This window comes from Phaseolus vulgaris, chromosome 11 (genome assembly GCF_000499845.2).
Source record: "Phaseolus vulgaris cultivar G19833 chromosome 11, P. vulgaris v2.0, whole genome shotgun sequence".
NCBI lineage: Eukaryota > Viridiplantae > Streptophyta > Magnoliopsida > Fabales > Fabaceae > Phaseolus > Phaseolus vulgaris.
In genome coordinates, this window is record NC_023749.2 from 7,193,499 (window position 1) to 7,216,316 (window position 22,818).

At 32.2% G+C, this 22,818-nt stretch overlaps 2 protein-coding genes across 4 annotated transcripts; both read left to right on the forward strand.

The window, feature by feature from the left end:
* The first annotated feature begins 1,317 nt into the window (after positions 1-1,317).
* Positions 1,318-7,154, forward strand: LOC137819208 (zinc finger CCCH domain-containing protein 24). The gene is made up of 14 exons (XM_068622988.1): positions 1,318-2,035; positions 2,157-2,249; positions 2,332-2,625; positions 2,716-2,788; positions 3,025-3,157; positions 3,231-3,384; positions 3,507-3,587; positions 3,902-4,027; positions 4,304-4,477; positions 4,558-4,692; positions 4,939-5,034; positions 5,219-5,728; positions 6,550-6,593; positions 6,678-7,154. The coding sequence occupies exons 1-14, from the start codon at positions 1,523-1,525 to the stop codon at positions 6,922-6,924; spliced, it is 2,673 nt and encodes an 890-aa protein (XP_068479089.1). The 5' UTR covers positions 1,318-1,522; the 3' UTR covers positions 6,925-7,154.
* A 9,438-nt stretch (positions 7,155-16,592) lies between these two features.
* LOC137819566 (uncharacterized) lies at positions 16,593-22,818 on the forward strand. 3 transcript variants are annotated; one of them, XM_068623461.1, is made up of 9 exons: positions 16,593-16,916; positions 17,014-17,098; positions 18,663-19,163; positions 19,280-19,439; positions 19,759-20,056; positions 20,765-20,837; positions 20,911-21,001; positions 21,517-21,596; positions 22,010-22,818. In XM_068623461.1, exons 2-9 carry the CDS (start codon positions 17,018-17,020, stop codon positions 22,274-22,276), a joined length of 1,551 nt encoding a protein of 516 aa, XP_068479562.1. In that variant the 5' UTR covers positions 16,593-16,916; positions 17,014-17,017; the 3' UTR covers positions 22,277-22,818. The 3 variants fall into 3 exon arrangements, with proteins under 3 accessions (XP_068479562.1, XP_068479570.1, XP_068479554.1); XM_068623469.1 differs by having other exon boundaries at positions 16,599-16,774; XM_068623453.1 differs by having other exon boundaries at positions 16,829-17,098.

Consider the following 22,818-nt stretch of genomic DNA (forward strand, 5'->3'; position numbering starts at 1 on the left):
TTGAGAAAATATTTATCTATAATATATTAAAAAAGAAATTATTTATTTATTATTAACGGATAAAAATAGGAAAGACATCTTGAATCACCTTCTAATATTAGAATGTAACTCAACAAAATGTGACAAGCGAGATTTAAAGCATAATCTTATTTAAAGTTTAAATTTTTTATAAATAAATAAATAAATGTAAAATTGTTCGAAATTATAATCAAAAATACATGTATTTTTATTTGTAATAGAATGTGACAAAAGTTATTTAGGTAAGAAACATGCTTAACAAAAATAAGAATTAGATTGTATTTTTTTTTTATTATAAAAAGCTTTCATGTTAGGAATCACTATGCTACTTGACATCTCAGCTAAATTGACACCTCAAGTAACAACAATCATTTGTCATCACATGAAAAAAATATTATTAAAAAAAGAAAAAGAAAGAAAATACAAAAATATGGGGGGATTAGACCAAAACTCATATGTTAACAAAAACGATACATAGGTAGACTATATCTATTAATAAAGAATTCTAAGAACAGACTAGATGGAAGTCTATTATACCAATGAAATGATTCTCTATGAATAAATCCTAAATTAGCCAACTTATCAGCACATGCATTCCCTTCACGAAAAATATGAGTAACCCTAAACCTGATTTTTTCACAGTAATTAAGACACAAGCATTCCATCGATTACGAAGCATCGAAGGAACATTTGTCCTAACAGTAAACGCAGCACAAATCAAGGCAGAGTCACATTTCAGCCAGACATTTAGTAAAACCCAACTTTTGAGCTTCTTCCAAAACATATATAACTCCATAAAATTCAGCAACCAAAACAGTTTGAACGTTAAGGAACGCAAAGAAAGTTATTAGATTGTATTCTTAATAACTATTCTTATACCGCTATTAGTAAGGTTACAATAAACTTGATAAAAATATATTAGAACTTGTTAAAAAAATTGAAATGAAATATTTTATTTGTTTGTTCGATCTTGGACACCAATATATTTTAGTTAATAATTTTTTATTATTACTAAAATTACTAACAATATTATTATAATTATTACTACTATTATCATCATTAATATTACTATTAATTTTACTTGATTGTGATTATTGCTATAATTAGAACTGTCAGTTATCATTATTATTCTGGTTAAGTTTATTATCATTCATCTTATCATTACTATATATATTTTTAAAAAATTTAACATGCCAGAATTTTTTTAAACAAATGATCCTGAACTAAAACGAATTTTGGAAACAGTTTAAAACTATCTGTAGTTTTAAATTTTGTAAAGTTAATCTTGGAGGGTTACCTGACACAGTAGTGTAGGGGTGCAGGAAAAAACTGTAGGGGATGAAGGAAGAAACACCCAACCTCTGATTGCGGTTGAAAGTTGATGGGCCAGAGGATATACTTTGGGCCAATATACGAACCGGCCCAATAGATACGTGTTACGAAAACGCAGGTAGTTGTAATTCGAGAACAAGCAGTTATCGCAGCAAAGACAGTGCAGTGTGTTATGGCGGAACCTGTCACCAACATCCAACTCTCTCCCTCTAAAACCCTAGGTTCAATCAACGGTCATGATTCTATTGTTGAACCGAATCAAACGCTTTCACAAGATGCTCAACTCAATCAAGAAAACGACGTCGTCGTTCCGACCGGGAAACGGAATAGGGAAGACAACGACGGCGAGGAAAGTTCGCTTCATCCCATGTGGAAGACCAGCCTCTGCTCCTTCTACAGGAGCCACAACAACACATGCAACCACGGCGACACGTGCCGCTACGCGCATGGCGAGGAGGAACTCCGCCCTCGCCCCGATAACACGTGGGACCCGACCTCCGAGCGCGCGAAGAAGGCATTGAAGACCGAGACGGGCGAAAAGTGCGCCGTATCGGAGGACGTGATGATGACGGAGGCTGTTGTCGACGATGACGATTACGGTTCCAATCACGCGCTTAGCAAATGCTTGGTGCATTTGCCGCGGAAGTGGAGTTCCGAGAATTTGAGGAATTTTCTCAACGAACAGGCAAGCCTGTTTGGTTATTTTGTTTTGGAGTTTTTCATCTCCAGTTCACTTAAGTTGACATTCTTAATTCACTTCAGTTGACATTTTCAATTTAATACTTGTGTTTTCCCCCCTTTTGCAGGGTATAGCTTTTAAGCATGCTAAGAAAAAGAAAGGTATGATGATTGGTTTTGTTACTTTTGAAGATGAAGAACAATTGAAGAGTTCATCAAAGGTATTTTCTATGACTGTGATCCATTTACTTCGTGTTTTCACTGGAAATTGGCAATTGATGGTTTATAGTTTCCAATTTATAGGATTTAGAGGGAAAAACAATTGGCAACAAAACGGTAAAGGTTGCTGATGTCATTCCTCGGTCATTTGAAAAGAAAAGTAACCCCAGTGTTGCTTCCCATCAAGAATTGGATGAGGGGGTTGATGTTCCTTCGAGTGGAGCTTTGGATGCTGAAAATAATGATAAGTTGGCTGTTGATGGTTCTGTGTCTAAGTCAAGAAGTTTGCGTGATGTAGTGACTCCTCTGGCTCACATTCCCTATGCTGATCAGTTGGAGCAGAAAAAAACCTCTCTCATGCAGATTCTCAAAAAGCTTGTCAGTCATGATTGTTTCTAAATAGTCATTGTAGTTTTGTCTATTATACACGTTCCTTTTATAAAGAAAATTGATTTTTTTTTCTGGCAGACTAGAAATGCTCGCAAAGCTTGTCCAAATGGCGTTTCTCTTCCTGACTGGATTCTCAAGTCCAGGGAAATAGGTAGTGTGTTGTTTTATATCTGCAAACTCCTTCAAATCTTCAAGAATGGTTTTATTTGTAGTTCTGAGTTTTAGCACTGGTTGAAGGTGTTATCTTGGAAATAACTCATTCAGTTGTCTTCATGATTTAGTGTACCCCGTATGTTCTCTTATCGAGAGCTTGTTTACGTGGAAACATAATAAGATTTTTAATGGCCTATGCAGTTCTTTTACTATTTCTTTCTCATACTTCTGCAGGTGGTCTTCCGTGCAAATTAGAAGGTATTATTGCATCTCCTATTGTAAATGGATACCGTAACAAGTGCGAATTCTCTGTTGGATATTCTCTGGAAGGCAAAGTGACTGTAGGTTTCATGATGGGAAACTTCAGGTAGTCTGCATCTTCTCGGTTTCTAGAATGCATTTCTTGTAAGTTTTAGTTGTATACTAAAACATTATTGCAGGGAAGGTGTAACAGCAGTTGGGGAACCAATCGAATGCCCAAATGTTTCAAATATTGCTTGCAAATATGCTACAATCTTTCAGGAATTTCTGCAGGACAGTGACTTACCAGTTTGGAACCGATTTAAAAATACTGGATTTTGGCGTCAATTGACGGTATAATTTTTGCTGGACTTGGTGTTGAAAATCTAGATTACATTTGAGTATGTTAGCTGATTATTTTCATTTTATTGTATACTTCTTACCCTTTTTGAAGAAATTTATATTTCTCTTGTAAGGTCCGAGAAGGGAGAACAAGTGGGAATACTGATCCTGCTGTAACTTTTGGTGGCATTGCAGAGGTCATGCTTATTGTGCAGGTAATTTTTATAAAAAGAAATACTTGCTAAATGTACAGGTTAAAAAATGGTGTTGGTAACATCCTTCAGGGTGGTGAAAGCTTTGATGGTTTCTTTGTCTGTAATCTTTAAGGCTCACTGTGACTGTGAACATTTAGAGTGAATTCTCTGACAAGCCAAATTAATTTGTATTTGTATTATCGTTCAAACATTGTAAACTTGTATGATTTATAGAGGGAGACAAGACAAGATTCATGATTACTTGAAGCATATGATTTGTATAACTTCTTTGATTAATGTTGTTTATAATGCCTTGCCTTTGGTCTTGATTGTAGGTTTCTACTGCAAACTTTGATGATGCATTAGTAGCTGCTGAATTTAAGAGGCTTGCTCAGGCATTTGTTGCTGGTGGAGCTACTTCGCAGTGTCCAACATTACCCCTAACGGCTCTGATTGTTCAGGTAGCAGCAGCTGTTATACTTAAGCATATCTGTTTAAATATAAATTGGAAGGATAATGATGTTTCAGTTCCATTGTTTGCTAGATAGTAGCTATGTTATTATCTCTCTCCCTCTCCCAGCATCAATAGGTTAGGTTCCTTTAAGAAAAATCTGTAACATTCCCATGTATATAAAATATCTTCATTTTGCTTAACGTATATCAAATTTAATAGAGTGATATGATTTTATTTAATTTTCTAAAAACAATTTCTGATTTGGTAGCTGGTTTTAATTTAGGATCACCAAGGAATATCCAATGTGGCACCCGCTGATGCACCACTGCATTTGCTTACACTTCCTAAAGCAGGTGGGGATCCTGAGATCGGTGAAAACAATAATGCCATGGATGTAAGAATCCATGATTATATCAACAATCTCCAGTTCTCTATATCTCCAACCGCATTTTTCCAGGTTCACAATCATTTTTTTAACTATTCCCAAGGGCATTCTTTCCCTTGTATATGGGAGTTTTGAATCTACTTCTGCTGTAGGTTAACACTCTTGCTGCTGAGAAGTTATACTCACTTGCTGGAGATTGGGCATGCTTAGGTCCTGATACACTACTTTTTGATATATGCTGTGGGACAGGAACAATTGGCCTGACATTAGCACATCGAGTTGGTATGGTAATAATCATCATTTACGATCCATCTTTTTTCTGGTTTGCAGTTTAGGAATTGTCTCTGGGGCATTGACTCTTTAATGTGTCCATTTGGAAAATAATAATATATGATGTGATGATTACTTTTGCAGAGGTTAAATGGACTTTTCAGACTGCACTTTATTTCCTCTGCCAATGAAGAGTTTATTTTTTAAAATTCCTGTGAATTTTAAAAAAGTTGGTTAAGACATGTTTGTTTTGTTTTCTCCAGGTGATTGGAATTGAAATGAATGCTTCTGCAGTATCTGATGCCCATAAGAATGCTGAGATTAATGGCATAAAAAACATTAGGTTTATATGTTCAAAGGTGAGATAATTTTATATTCTGGTTGAATTATTTAATGGCTGCTTCCTAGAAAGACTGGATTACTGGAATTTTAGTTGATGTCACATGTTTGAAACTGAATTTTATCTCGTGAAAATATTTCCCTTTCAATTTAATTGTTGACTTGTAACATTGCACTTTTGGATGCTCTTACGTGAAGTAACAGGCAGAGGACGTGATGGGATCTCTGTTAAGGGAATACCTCAATATGACTAAGAAAGAAGATGATTCTAACACCCCTAAAAGTGGCAATGACATTCCTGAGGATAATGCCTGCCCAGAGGCTGAAAATGGTGAAATGGCATCTCATTGTCCAGAAAATAACAATGCAGAAGTTGGAAGTGAGGTTCAGAAGGATAGCACTTCCGAACAAGTTGATGGGATATCTGAACAGGCAGAGAACGTGACAGGATCTCAGTTAAGGGATGATGTAAATGTGCCTAAGGAACAAAGTGATGATCCAAATGTCTGTGGAAGTGGCAATGACATTCCTGGGGATAGTACCTGCCCAGGGCCTGAAACCAGTGAAATGACATCTCGTTCAGAAAATAACAATGCAGAAGTTGGAAGTGAGGTTCAGAAGGGTAATTCTTCTGAAAATGGGAACACATCCATGCAACAGTTCAAAAATATTGTTGCCATTGTTGATCCTCCACGTGCTGGACTTCATCCAACTGTAAGAACTGAAAACCATATACTTTATGCAAGCGATTCCAACTGTAACTAATATAACATAGGGTCCAAAACATGGCATTAATTCCCAGGAAATTTTCGTTTTGTTCTCTTGTGTAGATACATATCCCATTTTGAAAAACTATGTAGAGAACAATGTCATTTGTCTTTGTTTGAAGTACTTTCTAAGGTGTTGGAGTAATAGAAGATTCTAAGATCAGGTCATGTTTAAATAGGTTTCTCCATAAGAAAATAAAAAAAGAAAAGTGAATTAACTTACTCCATAAACAAAAGTAGTTTATGCACAAGTTAAAGATTATTTTTATTGGAGAAGCTAAATTATTTTTTTTTCTTTCTAAGTGTAAGTGGTCATAAATAAGTTTATCCACATAGGTCAAGTTCAATTTGAGCACAGCTGAAATTACGGTTATGTGATGATGGTTCCCGTCATGCCCATTCCCCCGATTCGGTGCTAAAAGACCTTCCTCTCTAGGACCAAAAATAAAAAAAATAAAATAAATCAGGTTCACGTTTGACCATGTATTATTGTGATTCCACCCGTCATTCACTATCTGGTTTTGTATGGTCCTGTTCCACAGTTCTGTAGATGATCATTATATAGGAACTTTCTTTACTTGCCACTGGTCCAACATGTCTTTTTATTGCAATATTTTTCTTATTCTATGTGAATTTTCTTATTCTATGTGATTGCAGAATACAGTAGAATATATGTTGGTCTTCTTGGTGTTGAATTTTAAGTAAGACTTATTTAATGTTTTTTTCTCTTAAATTTAAATATCTGATTTTTGAATTATGAAATCACAGGTGATCAAGGCTTTGAGAACTCATCCACGCTTGCGGAGGCTTGTGTTAGTTGTTCTGAACTATTATAATATAACTCTTCAATTTTTATTTTCTATGCACTCTATCTAATTTTGCGCGGTTAAATGCAGTTACATATCCTGCAATCCTGAAAGTCTGGTGGCAAATGCTATTGAGCTTTGTACGCCATCTCCCCTAAAAATTGAGAAAGGCAATAAAGACAATAGAGGATGGAGAAACATGAGCAGTGCTGGCTTAGCACGGCACAGGGCCAAGTCTATGCCCATCTCAGAGGCCTTCCATCCCGTAAAGGCTATGGCTGTTGATCTTTTTCCACATACTCCACACTGTGAATTGGTTATGCTTCTTGAGAGGTAGACCATAGGTGTGGACCTGACACCAGAGTCTCGTTTAATTTTCACTTTCTAGGCTCACAAATTCATTTTATATACCTTTTTTTTGGCGGTGCTGGAAGTGGCGGTGGAATTAGTGCTGATTCTGACTTGAAAATAGTAAATTCTGTTCAGGCATGACCTTGGATATTCAGCTGTTACGTTATGTTTTTTCGTTGCATTTATCATGAAGCATTATGTGTCTTGTCTTTTTCATTTGGCCATTCTTTTGATTTCATTGTGGTACCTGGTGGTCACAAATTATCGCATGCTCTTAGAGCATCACTGAACGGCAACACTCCAAGATCTCCAATTCTTTAGCAGTCATGTTGGACTCACTTTGTTTACGCGTGAGTATTATTGGAGACAGTTCTTTTCGTAAAAAGAAAAGCGCTGAAAATTCAGTTTTTAGGGTGTTGTTTTTAAGGAAGACTCGCTGAGTTATCCATTTCGCATAAAAAAGGGGCCTTTTCCTTGGATAAACACGGACTGGTTCGTAGACACCAACTCTGTTTATAAGATTGCTCTGTGAATGAATATGCTATCTCTGGTGGTGTAATTGTTAAGCATAATTTATGATAATTAAAACTGCATAGGTTTTTGGGAGTAAAAAAGTCTTACCTATAATCAAATTTTGACGCGTAACGTGTGATATGTGGAAAGCTAAACTGTGCGACCATTGACACTACTATAAAATTTAGGATGTGTACTTTCACTCATATTGAATTTCGTTTGTTGAGGAAAGGTTCATTAGGCTACAACACATAACTAAGAATTGTTTAATAACTCCATAAAGTTTGTGTGTTGGGCATGGGTAGTTCACGCAGGAAAGAGTTAGGACTAAAGCTAGTGGTTAAGAAAGAAGCAGGGAAAACATGAAACATGAATAATAGTTTGTGAAGACAAATGAGGCCATGTAGTTGCTTAACCCAACTTCAATTAGTGGGAAACATTTATTTAATGTGTTAAAAGATGATAAAAAGAGTGGTTGAGGGTCCTCCCCCTTTGAGAGTGTCCTAGAACTGTTGGACAAATGCTGATAATATTAATTGAGATGTTTGGTTTCCACGTTGCATACCAAATGCTTACATTAATTATTTCCTTCTTTATCTGTTTAGTGGTGTCACTATCAATTTTGTCTCATCATCATAACACAATACCTATTCACTCACTAATTTTACAAGAGGCCACTTTCAATAATTAAACGTTTCAGTGCGTATTTGGTTTCCTTATAATATTTGTAATTATGTTAAAATATCAATTTAATTTTCACTTCATTTTTTATTTTGTTTTATTTTATACTGAGAAATTAATTTTGGGTACACTATTGATTTTGAATTGAGTTAACGTAGTTTTTTTGCATTGCATAAACAATCATACCGATTTTTATTACTAATTTATTTTGGAATAAATCAATGCAAATCAATTTTACGAAGGTTTACCCTAACATTGCACGTGCATTGTATGAGTAGGTTTTTCACTATCTTTGGAAATGAATTTTTTTAAGCTATCTTACAAAGTTATAAAAAACATTATTTTTAAAAGACTAATTTAATCTCTTTAAAATAAAAAAGAAAGATAAATCAATACTTTTCATAAAAATGTGAAGAAAGATTATTCTTTTTAAGAAATCTTTTTGAAAGAAGAATAAGACAAAGAGAAATTGACATCCTATACTACTAGTTTCACAGGACTTTATAAAAAAAATCATTTATTGTGTATATTTTAGTTAATAAAAATAAAATAAATAAAATACTCAATGAAATAAATTAAAAAATCTTATACATTTATTATAAGAAAGTAATTTAAAAAATTGTGAGAAATATTTAATAAATTATAAGCAAATATACTCTGTATAATGGGCAATATTTAATAATTTAATAAAATATTATTATAAATTTCATTTTTATATGCCAAGATACAATTATTTTTTTATGTTGCTTAATATTATTAAAAACATAGAAGAATAACTATTAAAATATGTATATATAATAGTTTGTCTTATATTTTAAAGAAATAGATGTATAAATATAGTACATATTTTTTAGATATAATGAGGACGTATAAGATTCAACATTTTTTTTCTATTAATTGGTGTATCACTTGTCAAATGTTAATTTCTATATTAAAAATATCTTTGTCAAGATCTAATCTTAGGTTTAGATATGATAATGCACTAAAATAAATAAATAAAATTCTTTAATAAATTGAAATTTTACTTTCAAATATTTATAAATAACATTAAAAAGTATTTAAACATAACATACAAAATTATTAAACCTAAAATAATAAACAAATAAACATATTCTTTATTCATCATTTAAACACAAATCATAACTAAATAATATTGTAAAAAAGATGTATAAGTCACAATTGAAAATATTAAAAATATAATTCTTTAATATAATATTTTAAAAAATTATATAAAATATTTATTTACATAAGTAAGTTATTATATGCATGGGTTGGATACTATAGTATCGTGCCTACATTCATTCTCATTAAAAATATTAAAATATATTCAAGTTTCTGTGATTTAATTATTTTCTTATTTTATTAGAAATATTTTCCCTTCTTTGGCGTTTCTTTTTGACTGGTCTGAATTGGTATGCAATTTGATAATGGAGATAATGTCTCCTTCTCCACTACAATTGTTGACTTTACTTAATTGAATTGAATATATAGAATATACTTATATTTTATAGCAGTGCCCTAAAAGTATTAGTAAATAATGCAATAAATAATATTTTTATTTAAATCACTCTAATAAAGCAAAGGAAATCGTAACAAGAGTAAAACTATTAATATCATTTTCTAATAGAAACTTTTTGCTAATATCTTATACATATTTAGCTTCCATTAATGAGACTTCTGATTTACAGCATTAGTGCCATCGTCTAATTTTTTGTTTGATATTGAAATTTAAATGTCATCAAAAGGATTTGGCAAAAATGTTATTAGGTGAAATCTTATCACTTCAACAGGTGTTTGCCATGTAGTTTGGTTTATTTTTGGAAATTACTTTTTTATTAACACAAAGTAAAATTTAATAACTATTTAAATAATTATTAGTACAAATGTTCTTGGATGCTTTGGAATCGACGAAATATTTATTATGTGAAAAAATAAGTTTAGGATTACTCGTATTTTTCGTAAAGAGAATGTGTGTGTCAATAAGTTGACTAATTTAGAATTTATTCATAAAGAATCTTTTCATTGGTATAATAGACTTTTATCTAGTCTGTTCTTATAATTCTTTATTAATATGTATAGTCTACCTATGTATTTTTTTTGTTAACATATAAGTTTTGGTCTAGTTTCTATATTTTTTTTAATAATATTTTTTTATGTAATGACAAATGATTGTTGTTACTTGATGATTAAGTAACATAATAATGTATAACTAAAATGTGAAGTAGCATAATAATGTTTAAAATAAAAAAAAATTATAAAAAAAATGTTAATTATCCATTAAATACAATAGATACAAGTACACAACCAAATCAGACTTAAAAAGATGCAGTTTTTTTTGTACCTAATTATTATTATTATTATTATTATTTTACTTCATATCTCTTTGACGATTTAAAGATAGTTTGATTCGATTTGGAACACATCATGGTGACTTGACAAGACAATGCCCTAGCTAGTGCTACCCCAAACCCTTTCAAACTAAACAAATTATTGACCATGTAAGACTTTGGACTAAGGAAATTCAAAAATGCACAATTCAAAAATGCCTTCATGATTAGATAAACTCATTTTTATCACAAAGTAGCTCATGCAAACATATTTTCCAACAAGATATTATAAATCTTGTTAAAATAACTTTTGATACTCACACAATCAATTTACAAAAAAGAAATTATATATTTATATATTATAATTTAGTTGATACAGATCTCCCATATTTTTTAAATAATTTAATTACTTTCTAACATATTTATAAACTAACTTTTTATTATTCAAATTAAAAATCTTAGATAAAATTAATTCATAATATATAAGTAAATATAAATTTTATTTGTATTAGAATTATATTCACCTTAATGTAATAAAATGTGTTAAAAATCCTAAATGGATTAATAATATTAATTCATATAATATATAAGTGGATCTAATCGTGATAATTATGATATAAACTTTTTTTTGAGCAATCATCTAACTATCTTATCCATGATGCATGATACACAAACCCTAATATTACTACTACCTGTCAATTTTAAGCAATTAATTTCATTGTCTTATCTCATTTAGCCGTCAATCTTTATCTAGTTTTTCTTTCAAACTCGAGCATTTTTATCCATGCCTTTTTTTTTTCTACTTTAATGATTTTGTCTCTCTCTTTACTGGAGAGGAAGCCAGATAATCCAATTTGACTATAAGCAATGTGAAGAGGACACAAAAGAAAGTTAAGAACACTAAAAGCAAAATAATCTCACTTCCAAACAACTTTCTCTCTAAACTCTAAAGCAATACAATAAAGGAACTCTACGGGTTGGTACCGAACGAGTTAGTCTCGAATCTGGTGACCAACTGACTGGTCTCGGATCTGGTGACCAACTGATTTAGTCAAAGAACACCTTAAGTTACACAATAAATAATAGTAACGACAATTACAATAGCATTTAATGAGTCACATTCATATTCCAAAATATGTGAAAAATATCTTCGACAAATCAGCTAAATACGGATTAACTAAAAGATGTTACAAATATTCTAATATATCTTCCTATTAAACAGGGATCACGATGCATATCAGTCAATAATTGATATCCAGCTCATCATGACAAAGACCCATAACCAACACTATAAATAAAAGCATATGCACCTAAAATCTAAACACTGATTTGAGCATTGGAGTGCAATTGCAGGGACTCCAACCGACCGAGCATCAACATTTGGAGAAGGAGACTTGAAGGAAGAAACCAATCAACATTTGGAGAAAAAGACTTGAAGAAAGAAAACAAAAGATTATCAACACGTTAACAATTCTTCAACCAATTCCAAATATTATCTAGACCCCTCTATATAATAAAGGTATAGGAACCAATCAACTTATTCTCCTCATCTCATCTCTTTCTTCTTTGTCTTACCATCTGAAAATCTATTCGCATAAAAATAAAAAACCATGTTTTGCATGCTCCTTAAAGAGAAAAGGTGGTAAAAATATCTCAAGTTCCATGAACTACAAGCTTCAGATTCTCACTTTGCCTCTCCTGAAAAAACCATCATCACAAAACATATTAAAAAACCTGCTAGTTGTAATAACTACATGAAAATAACACACGTCCCTTTTACTTCACGCAGAAGTATCAAGACATTTGGGAATGAATGCATGAACGAATGAATAATGATAAAAAAATATAGCATTTATGAAGCTATGATATCTCAACAATTATGGGTTTCCATTTCACTGTCATGAAAATGAATTGATTGGGTGGCTAATCTTCTGGCCCATGTTGCATCTCATCCATAAATTTAAGGGACACTTTGAAGGACGCTAAAACCAGCTACACTAATTATTATAGTAAACAAGAACAAACAAAGTGAATATTAGCATCTCAAGTGGCTGGATTCGTGAACCTCAAATGTGACACATAAGATGTTATTCGTGTGTCTCTAAAATAATCATTATGCTTCCTATAGTTTTGAAAAGGTTACAGATATTGACTTCACACTTTGAATTCTTTAATTTTCTCATCTAAAGACCACACTCTGCTAAGCATAAGCATCGATCTTGTGGCAAAAGCAAAAGTGGAAGGTTTTGATCATTAACTTAAATAATCATATAAGCTTTTTACCTTTCTACTCCAAATGCTTCTGTCAAGCCACTTTGTTTCATACTTTAATTCAAACTAACTGGAAGCAAGGAAAGCAGAGAAAGGTAAAAAGGGCAATCCATCTTTATAGTAATGCATGGAGATAACAATAAAGAACCAACAGATCTCATTTTTACCCTACTGTTACACACATATTTATGTAATCAAGAGAAACACAGACTAGTTAATATTATATTACTTACACTGTAATCAATATTGATGAGAAATCTACTTGAAGTTCATACAAGAATATGTTTACAATTAAAAAGTAAGATGTGTAAAGGACAAGAACCTTTATTGATATGTACTGAATGCTTAATGATACAGTATGTTAAAATAATTTGAAAACAAATCCACAAGTGGTAGGGTTGGATGGAGGACAGTGCTTTTACTTTCTTTTGTTAAAGATCTGAAGTTGATTTTGTTTTCTTTTTCTCCTGTTTGTTCATATGGCACAGTTGAAACTTGATTCTTTTGATAATGCAGGGAAGGAAAGTACAAACTCAAAGAAAAGAAGCGGTCTCTAGAATCAATGAAGAGGCTTATTCATATGATATGAACATGCAAATGCCCTACCTTAACCGTTATATGCACATTCTTTGGTGGCTAAACGCTCACCACGTTAACCATAATTATGTGTCCCATGAAAGTGGCTACACATAATTTTTGTCCCCCCCCTCATCATTTTCTTCCCAACATCAATAATATTTTCCTCTCCATTATTATATCTACCATGCATATAACAATATGATATTAAGTTTAACTTAGTTGTTTGATATTTAAGTTTTGAATATATATATTTTCAGGTAATAGCCACACATTACTTAAAAGTTAAGATTAAGAGAATTCTAAATAAACTTTAACTCTCTTAAATGCTCTTTAAGGAAAAAAATCATGATGAAGCTCTAAGCTTTAAAACGGATAATACTTCAGATGCTAAGATTGTCCCGAACAATGTTATCTAGGAGTGACGAAATGGATTAGCCTGCCTCGTTTTAACCCGACCCAACCCACTAAAGGGTAGGCGACCCACCACCTTACTTTATAAGTACTTAATAATATATTAAAAACACATTTAATTATACAAATACTTTATAAGTTTTTAATTGATTAATTATTGTTTCTAATCAGATAAATTAAAATAATTATCACCTTTACATGTTAAATTACTCTATTATAATTAATAATTGAAACTTAATTTTTAAGTGTTATGATTTATGATACAATACTATTGCATATTTGCATCCCTCAAATAATATAATACAAAAAAAGTTAATCTTTTAATTTTTATTTTTTTTTATTTAAAAAAAAAGGCTTACGGATCAACTCGCCATGTCCTCCTTTTGTCTCGTTAGTTTGACGGGTTAGACGGGATGGACTAAAACAGACTAGCAAGTTGAAAACACCAACCCAACTTGTGGGTCAAGGCCCATTTTGCCACCCCTAATGTTATGTAACGGACTAGAGGTCAGAACATTCAAAAACATATAGATACAGATCAATCTCATAAGGAGTAGTCAGTCAATTCTTTGATTCACTTTTATACTCATATTTCATAATTTCACTAGCTCTTACTAACTGAAACTCAGAGAATCTTTATCGAGTGGATCTTTTCCTCAAAGGTATAAACTCAAATTCCTAACGATACCACTTTTTCTACCTTGGAAGAGTCACACTCCTTTTCAATAAGAACATTTCACATTCATCATGGGGTTTGTGTAAAGTTATTCTCAAATCACAAGTCTTATGTACTAGATGCAGAATTGTCCCATTGTCACCATCACATCCTAAGATGGACTCACAAACAATTAGAACCCTCAAAGCACATATGGAGACTCTCCTTCAAAAATAATGAGAAAATATGGAGACTCAAACACAAGAAAAAAGGCGATGAAAGTTCCTTCCTCTTCCTCTATTCTGAATGCCACACAAGTCTTTAAGAGAAAATGTGTAAGTAAGTATAAAAATTACACCCCTTTGAGTGACATTCAAAATGTTATCATCCAAGTCTAAATTAGATATTATTTTATAAATTAAAAAATTATTAGTATCTAATGTGATTTCTATTATTAAGAAAATATTATAAAATGGTCTCTAAATTATTAACTACCAAAATTTTAGCTATTAATATTTTAGATTCTAAAAGACTAATAAAAACTAATTTAGAACCTAAATAGTTAGTAGCTAAAACTTTAGTAGCTAATAGTTAGATATCAATTTAGAAACTATTTTATAAATTTCTATTAATAATAAAAACTACAGATACCAATAATTTTTTAATTTATAAAATAATTTCTAATTTAATCAATATAGTGATTAATTATTTTATTTATAAAATTAATTTCTATTTAATAATTTTTTTAATACAAATTTTATTCGCTAACTAACTTTCTATCCGGTATATCCTTAGCTAAATAAAAAAATTAAACTAACTCACTTCGGTTGTGAAAAGTGACAAACGATATATTACAAAAAGATAATTGTGAAAATACAAACTTCAAAATTAATTACTCAAAAATAACACCGAAACTCGTTATTTTTTCCTAATATTATATTAATGTTAACATAAAAAAAATATATTATCTTATCTGGTCACTCAATAACTAAACACAATATTTTCATTACCTACTAGTGAGAAAAAACTAATTCTCACAATATTTGCGTGAATAGAAAGTTAATTTATGAATGATCCTGAAAACAGGAACAAATATTGGCGTTGTTAGCTGCCTTCTGCAACACCATTAATCTCATCCATAAAACTTTCTTTTTTTAAAGCAAGTATATCTTTTAGTTGGTACGCTGGAGATATACTTTACTATAAATATATTTATTTTCACTACTACAAATTACCACCTTATTATATTAAAATAAAACATTTATTACTGGCCCACATATTTATACGTTATTTCATAATGTAAAATGACGTGTTCATTTTTAATTAAGGTACACTTTAAGTATTATCTTAAAAAAATGTAATTTGTTTTTGTCACCATCTTTAATGTTAGAGTTTAAACGCTTAAATATAAGATATATGTAGCACAAAAAAAAATATGGACATTGACATAATATGAATACCGAACACAAAGAACGTATAATCTTTAAAATATCCTGGACACAAATCTATATATTATATAATTTTAAATTATATAAATTGAAAATAAATATTTTATGTGTAAAAGTATGTTTCAGATTCTTTTGGAAGCAGAAAGAAGTGATTAGTTCAAAAATATTTGTTCCTTATTTTTATAATCATAATAAAAATTTATACAATAAATTTGAGTTTTTAAAAAATTATTGTATTTATACCTTTTAAAATTGTGTTAGAACCGTGGTAGAATTTTCAAAAATCCAACAAATATTTTTTTGAATTGAACACTTTATCGATAAGTGTCCTACGAGTGTCGACACCGATACATGTGTTCAACACGGATACGCCATTTAAGAGAAGTGTCTAAACCTCATAGTTGCCTATTGATAAACATGTTATAAAATAACATATTCTTTATAAAACTAAAAAAATATTTATTTCAAAGAAGAAATATATATATATATATATATATATATCCTTACTTAATAATATTATATTTAAGTGAAGAAATAATAATAATAATTAGAAATGATAAAATATTAAAAATTTTGGAATAAAAATTGGAAGCCAAAGCATTTTAGGAGGGGAGTAATAAATGCATCCTTTAATTTTTGTTTTGAAGTTAAGGTGAGTTTAAAAGACATTGAATGTCATTGATCATGGGAAGTTGGGAGTATTTGTTTTCTTCTCCTAACTTTCTCACCACTCATCTACTATTTAAAGTTCCTGTCTTGTGGGGAACTGAAACTTGTTTTTGCAAATAAATGGACGTATAATACACTAAACTTCTTTGATTACGTAAATTAATCTCATTTTATTATAATATGATATTTTTCTTTTTTTAATATCAACATTCTGTGCATATTTTAACAGTGGTGAGAATAATTTATGAAGTGTGTGTGAGTGGCAGCAGATCACAGGGAAAGGTACCCCACCCAGTGTGTCATAAATGTCAAAGCTGGGTCTTTCTGCTTAATTACACTCACTTCCTCTTTTTTTGTTAACCCATGTATTTATTTATGTTGTCTTTGCCATCACTCATCTCTTCCATGCACCCAGCAATAAGTGGTATGGGAATAATTGGTGACTCCAAGAACTGATCTTTTTTTGCAATTTGGCTTGCTCTTCTATTTCCAATTTCTGGGTTTCAATTCTTTTGCTACAGAAAAATGAGTGCAGAGGAAAAGCCTGTGAATGAGGAACATGATGCAGGTTCTTGCAGACGAACAGTTTCTCTTCCAGTTCAAAAGGTATCACTTTTCGTTATTCGTTTTGCATCTTCTTTAGCTTCAATCTGGGGCATAGGGTCTGGTTTTTTTCAGGGACTAGTCACCAATTTAAACACTAGAATATGTTTTTTTTTTTCGTTTTCTTCTCTTTCTTAATAATATCACTTTGTCGCCCCTTCTTTTAGTTTTGGTTTTGTTTGGTTGTTGATATGCTACGAACACGGGAAATAATCATTACGAATGACCAAGTTTGTTTTTTTTATATTTTATTTTTCTATTTCAATAATTGGGTCATTTTTTGGACTACTATATCATATGCATATATTTTATAATACTTAGAGCTTGATTTGTCTGAATATTTTTCATAAACGTGGGATTTATTCCTGCAATGTCTTGTTTCTTGGCGTGAATCTTATTCCTTTTAATTGTTAGCGTGTTTGTTCTGATTTCTTTTGCGTGTGGCGTCCAGCTACTGTTGTTCTTACCTCCACGTACTTTGAATTATGCAGTTGAATATGTCATATGTAGTTTGCATCCAGACACCCATAGGAACCAGTCTGTTAGAAACTTGAATCTGATGTGCAAAGCATCTATTATTTAGTTCACCCCATGAATATGTATCACTAAATAATTTGCTCAGAATTTCCTATGCGCTTTGGTTTGGATATGGTCTCCTCTTTTTATCTTCCCTGGAACAGAATTTTATTGCAAATAAGATATGAATAAGAGTTGAATTTCACTGTAGGAGGACTTTATATGATACCTTTCTCTTGGAAATCTTGGCTACTCTTTTGTTGATTTAGAGTCTTTGGACGAACTTCTCCACAAGGATTTATAGGAGAGAGAAAAAATGAAATAGACTCTTCATAAGTTAATATTGGCTCATGCACAAGTTATAAAAATAGAGATTTAGAGAAGTGATACGAGAGAATTTCTATAAAGTAACTTGTGTATAAGATAATTTTATCTTACAGAGAAATCGATTTCACTTTTCTCTCCTGAAACATTATAGAGAAGTTTTATAGGAGGATTTCGACTTTCAATCACTGCATAACAGTTTATCATCTGAAATACACTTTCCTACTTCTTGTTGCTAAAGAGAAGCAGTTTGAGTGCTAGTTATATTTTCATCACAATTATAATAAAAGATTTATGAGATGAATTCATTTAAATATTTTTCTAACTTCTAGTTTGTTATATGCATGTTCTGTAGTGCTATCTAAACTGTGTATTTGATTGATTCTTTTTTATAATTCATTTGATACAAATCTTTAATATATCAGAACATATTTTATGCACTGTTTTTTTATTTATATCAAAATTCCATGTTTCAAAACTACGACATTGTACTTACAAGTGAGGAGGTGAGTTAATGAAGAGAGGCTGGAAGGAGAAAGAATGTGCTTTCTAAGAAAGAAGATAATCTCAGTATCCCTGTTTCATATAGTCTAATTCTGTTGTAGTTTGATGGCTTTCAAGCTATGACTGGGAAAAAGGATTCATTGACTACTTAGATACTTAGATACATTTTACATGTATCTCAAAGCCACAGCACTTATTTTATCAATTCCATATTTATTTGTAGGTTGATGATCCAATGGGGATAACTGAAGAAACCTCACATGTTCCTCCTCGGAAGCGACAGAATCTTCTTCTGGAAATACCCTCACGAACAGAAGAGAGTTCTCAAGATTTTGTTGCAATCAAAATGCCACCAACACCAAATTCTAATCCCACTCCTACTCCAAAGAGAGTGAATTTTCTTGTGAGTTCTCGCTCTGTTGATCCTCCAACACATAACTCTCCTGGGCCTTCAACATCAAGAGGAAAATCAGCCATAAGAAGCCTGCTTCCAAAACTGAGCTTCAGGTATCGAACACCAGCAGCAGATGTTGAAAAGGCAAATACTGCAGCTCCAGAACTTTCCTCTTCAGGCATTGTAGAAAAGCCTTCAATTGCAAGATCATTGTCTCTTACTAAGATATTTACTCCTAGGATTAAGAGAACGTCATCATTACCACTAGATGAAATTAGACAATCAAACAACGAATCTTCTCATGGTGGAAGTGTTGGTGGTCCTCTAAATGTGAGATTTAATGCTTTTAAGTTCCATTTTTCTGTAGTTATATCTGGTAGTCGTTGTTGATAAATCATAAGTCGTTTTAATAACCTTTTTTTTAACCTATTAGTTCTTTTTCGCAGAAAAAAGAAGCCCAGAGGAAGATAGCTCGCTCTCTTTCAGTACCTGCCAACAACAAAGATAAAAGCTTAAGGAGGATGGATTCATTTTTTCGCATTGTTCCTTCTACTCCTCGAGTAAAGGAAATAGATGAATTGGTAGACACTTCAACAAATGATACTGGTATCTCATTTATAAACATTTGCTTTTGCACTCATGGAAAATAGTAGAATTTTATTTGTCAACTTTGAATTCTCTGGATTGATTTATTTATGATTTTCCAAACAATTTTAGCATTGGCAATTAGGCAAAAATGTTAGCAGATTATTTGTAGGACTGTTTCCTTAAAGCGGAACGAAATACACTCTCCCAGTCTCAGATTTTTTTTAAAAAAAATTCTCACTTTCTCTGGAGACATTTTAGTTTAATTTGTAATTTTAGAACACCTACATCTTCATATCTTGCATGAAGTTAGTAATCCATCAATACGTTCATGGTGCAGAAAATCAAGATGCTAATGGTGAAGATATAGCCGAAGAAGAGGCTGTGTGTAGAATCTGTCTGGTTGATCTGTGTGAAGGAGGTGAGACCTTCAAGTTGGAATGCAGCTGCAAAGGTGAACTTGCTCTGGCTCACCAAGAATGTGCTATTAAATGGTTTAGTATAAAGGGTAACAAGACCTGTGATGTGTGCAAGGAGGAAGTTCGGAACCTACCTGTCACTCTATTACGGATCCAAAGTGTTCGAAATCGGAATAATGGTGCAAGTAGGTCTCAGCTGGAAGATGCCACCGGATACAGGCATGTATATTCACTTTTGTTTGATAAGGATCTTTCTGGTGAATGAATTATGACTATGCTTCAATAAGGAACTACTGGATATCATATAATCTTAATAGACCTTGATAGAAACCTGGTATCTTATTACAAAATATCTGGACGAACTCACCAATTTGTGGAACAGAAAACACACACCATGAAGATCTTTGAGGGTTTTGTACCTCCCAGTGCTCAAAGGTCTAATTTCCTCTCAAATGACAAGTCACCTCCCTATTTCCCCCTTCCTATTATCTATAACCCACTATCTCTTACTCTCTAGATAACTTTGCTAACTAACTATTGTGGTCAGCAGATTCACACTTTAATGATTTTGAATCACCTTCCTGCCACTTGTTTGTTGTTATTCAACTCAAAATTTTCGTCGTCTCCACTGCTTCATGCATCTAATAATGGTTATCAACTTATCATACCATCTAAGATACAGACCAACTAGTTTACTGTCATGCCTTAGAAATTGAAGCAATGGAGTCACATGCTACGTCATGATTCAAACATAGTTTGTGATACAGACCATTTGTGATACTTATAAAGCCAGTAGTTTTTCTTGAAGTTCTGCAGCTACTACTAGTGGAATAGTGTGTTTTTGTTATATCTTTATTTATAAATTCTTTCGCTGTGGATTATTAATTATTATAGTCACACCTTTAATTTGCCTGCTCATTTTAATAGGGTATGGCAGGAAGTCCCAGTTCTTGTCATTGTCAGCATGCTTGCGTATTTCTGCTTTCTTGAGCAGCTATTGGTAAGAACATCAGTCCTCTCAGAATTATGAAGTTTTCAATTTTGTATCGGCTCAGTTATTCAACTCTCTGCAGGTTGGAAAAATGGGCACTGGTGCAATTGCCATATCACTTCCATTTTCCTGTGTACTGGGTCTACTTTCCTCCATGACATCATCAACCATGGGTAGGTTTGAACATTGGTAAATATTGTAAATATACTTTTCTCAATAACTCATCGAGTGTCCATTGAAACTTTCATGCACCTATTGCCAGTAATTTAAATGACTTTTATCTAACATATCCTTCTTCTGTGTTAATGAAACTGTTAATTGGGGGAATTTTATAAAATTTCATTAAATTATTGATAGTACCGATACATTAGAGTCAGAGTGGCACTAGAGGCTTCATCCTTTATAGATCTGTAATGGTGGACTAGTCAAAGCCATTTGTTTGTTGTAATAGACTGAGATCCTGGCAACTGCAAGTATATTTCATTGATTAGCATTCTTTATTGAGGTCTGGATGGTATAAAATATGATGTGGCAATTTCTACTATTATGACACTGAATGATTCTTTTATTCTCAACAAGTAATTTTTGTACGTTTTTTTTATTCATGATGCTAGTTTTATTCTTTTCTGCCAGATTGGTTAGCTGATCTATGCGTCCTAACATTTTTTTTTTAAACTTTGGTCTCCAGTAAAAAGCAGGTTCATCTGGATTTATGCTTCTGTCCAGTTTGCTCTGGTGGTTCTCTTTGCGCATATTTTTTACTCCATGGTAATGAATTTTTTGTCTGAACCAAACTCTTGTTGCCTGGATTTTTCATTTGAAACCAAGTTTGGCAATATTTAGTGAAACATAAATTATCAAATGAATAGAATAGAATAATAGGTTTCTATCTCTAAAAGAAAAACGACAGTATCCGAAGTGGTACGGATGAAACTATGCCCTCTCCAAATTTTCATAGAACATGATTCTTGGGGAACGTAATGGAACAATAGATATCCAATCTGATTCCATCTAAGTTGGTTTATGCATATCCTGATTCCAAAGTCCAGTCACAACATTTTGCTTGTATAGCATAGCATTATTGGCTGGTTATATAGATGCATGAAATTGTGTACGAGACTCCTACATGCAGAAGGCCAAGCATTCTTTCTGACTCTCTTAATGTCTTTTGTCCCCTTCAGGTTCATGTGCAAGCCGTTTTGTCTATCCTTCTGGCTACATTTGCTGGTTTTGGTGTGGTGATGAGTGGGAGTTCTATTCTTGTGGAGTTTTATAGATGGAGAGGAAGATTGCAAGCTTTATCAGAGCAGCGACACGGCCCTCAATTGATCCCACAAACAGGACAAAATCCACGATCTTCAAACACTCCTCATTCAGATTCAGGTTCAGGTCCTCCAAACCACAGTCAAGCTGTGGTGCAAAATGAACAGAACTCAAATCAGAGTTGAATTGATGTGTTTGTTTGGCTTCTCTTAACACTGGAGGATGCAGCTGATTGCTTTTCATTATTGATTTGGAAGTACTTATTGTGTATAGGGAATTAGACTTTATTACCTTTTTACATCTTCACCAAACTTCATTGTACAGCTTATGGCAGCAAGCAAAAGTGACTTAGATGTAGTTTCTCATGCTGTGGAATTTCTGTTTATTTATTTATAATGGGAAGTACAATTTTCAGCACATTAAAACCAGAAGGCGTCTGGCCTTCTTTTTTGTAGCCCTGGGTGAGAGAATGATTTGTTTTTGGTCAGAGTGGTGAGAAAGTCTTGTTAGTTTATCTTGGTGGTTTGATCATTGATGGGCAATACCAAACACCAAATGTATTGATGTAGATGAAGCTTTATTACCTTCTACTCTAGGACTAGAGCACATCTTCCACATCTACACTATTCCATGCTGCTTTTGGAAGAAACACTTGAAGTGTCTTCAACAGTACATTCTAGCAAATTGCATGTTATGTTGCAAGAATAATTAACACATTTCTTGTGAA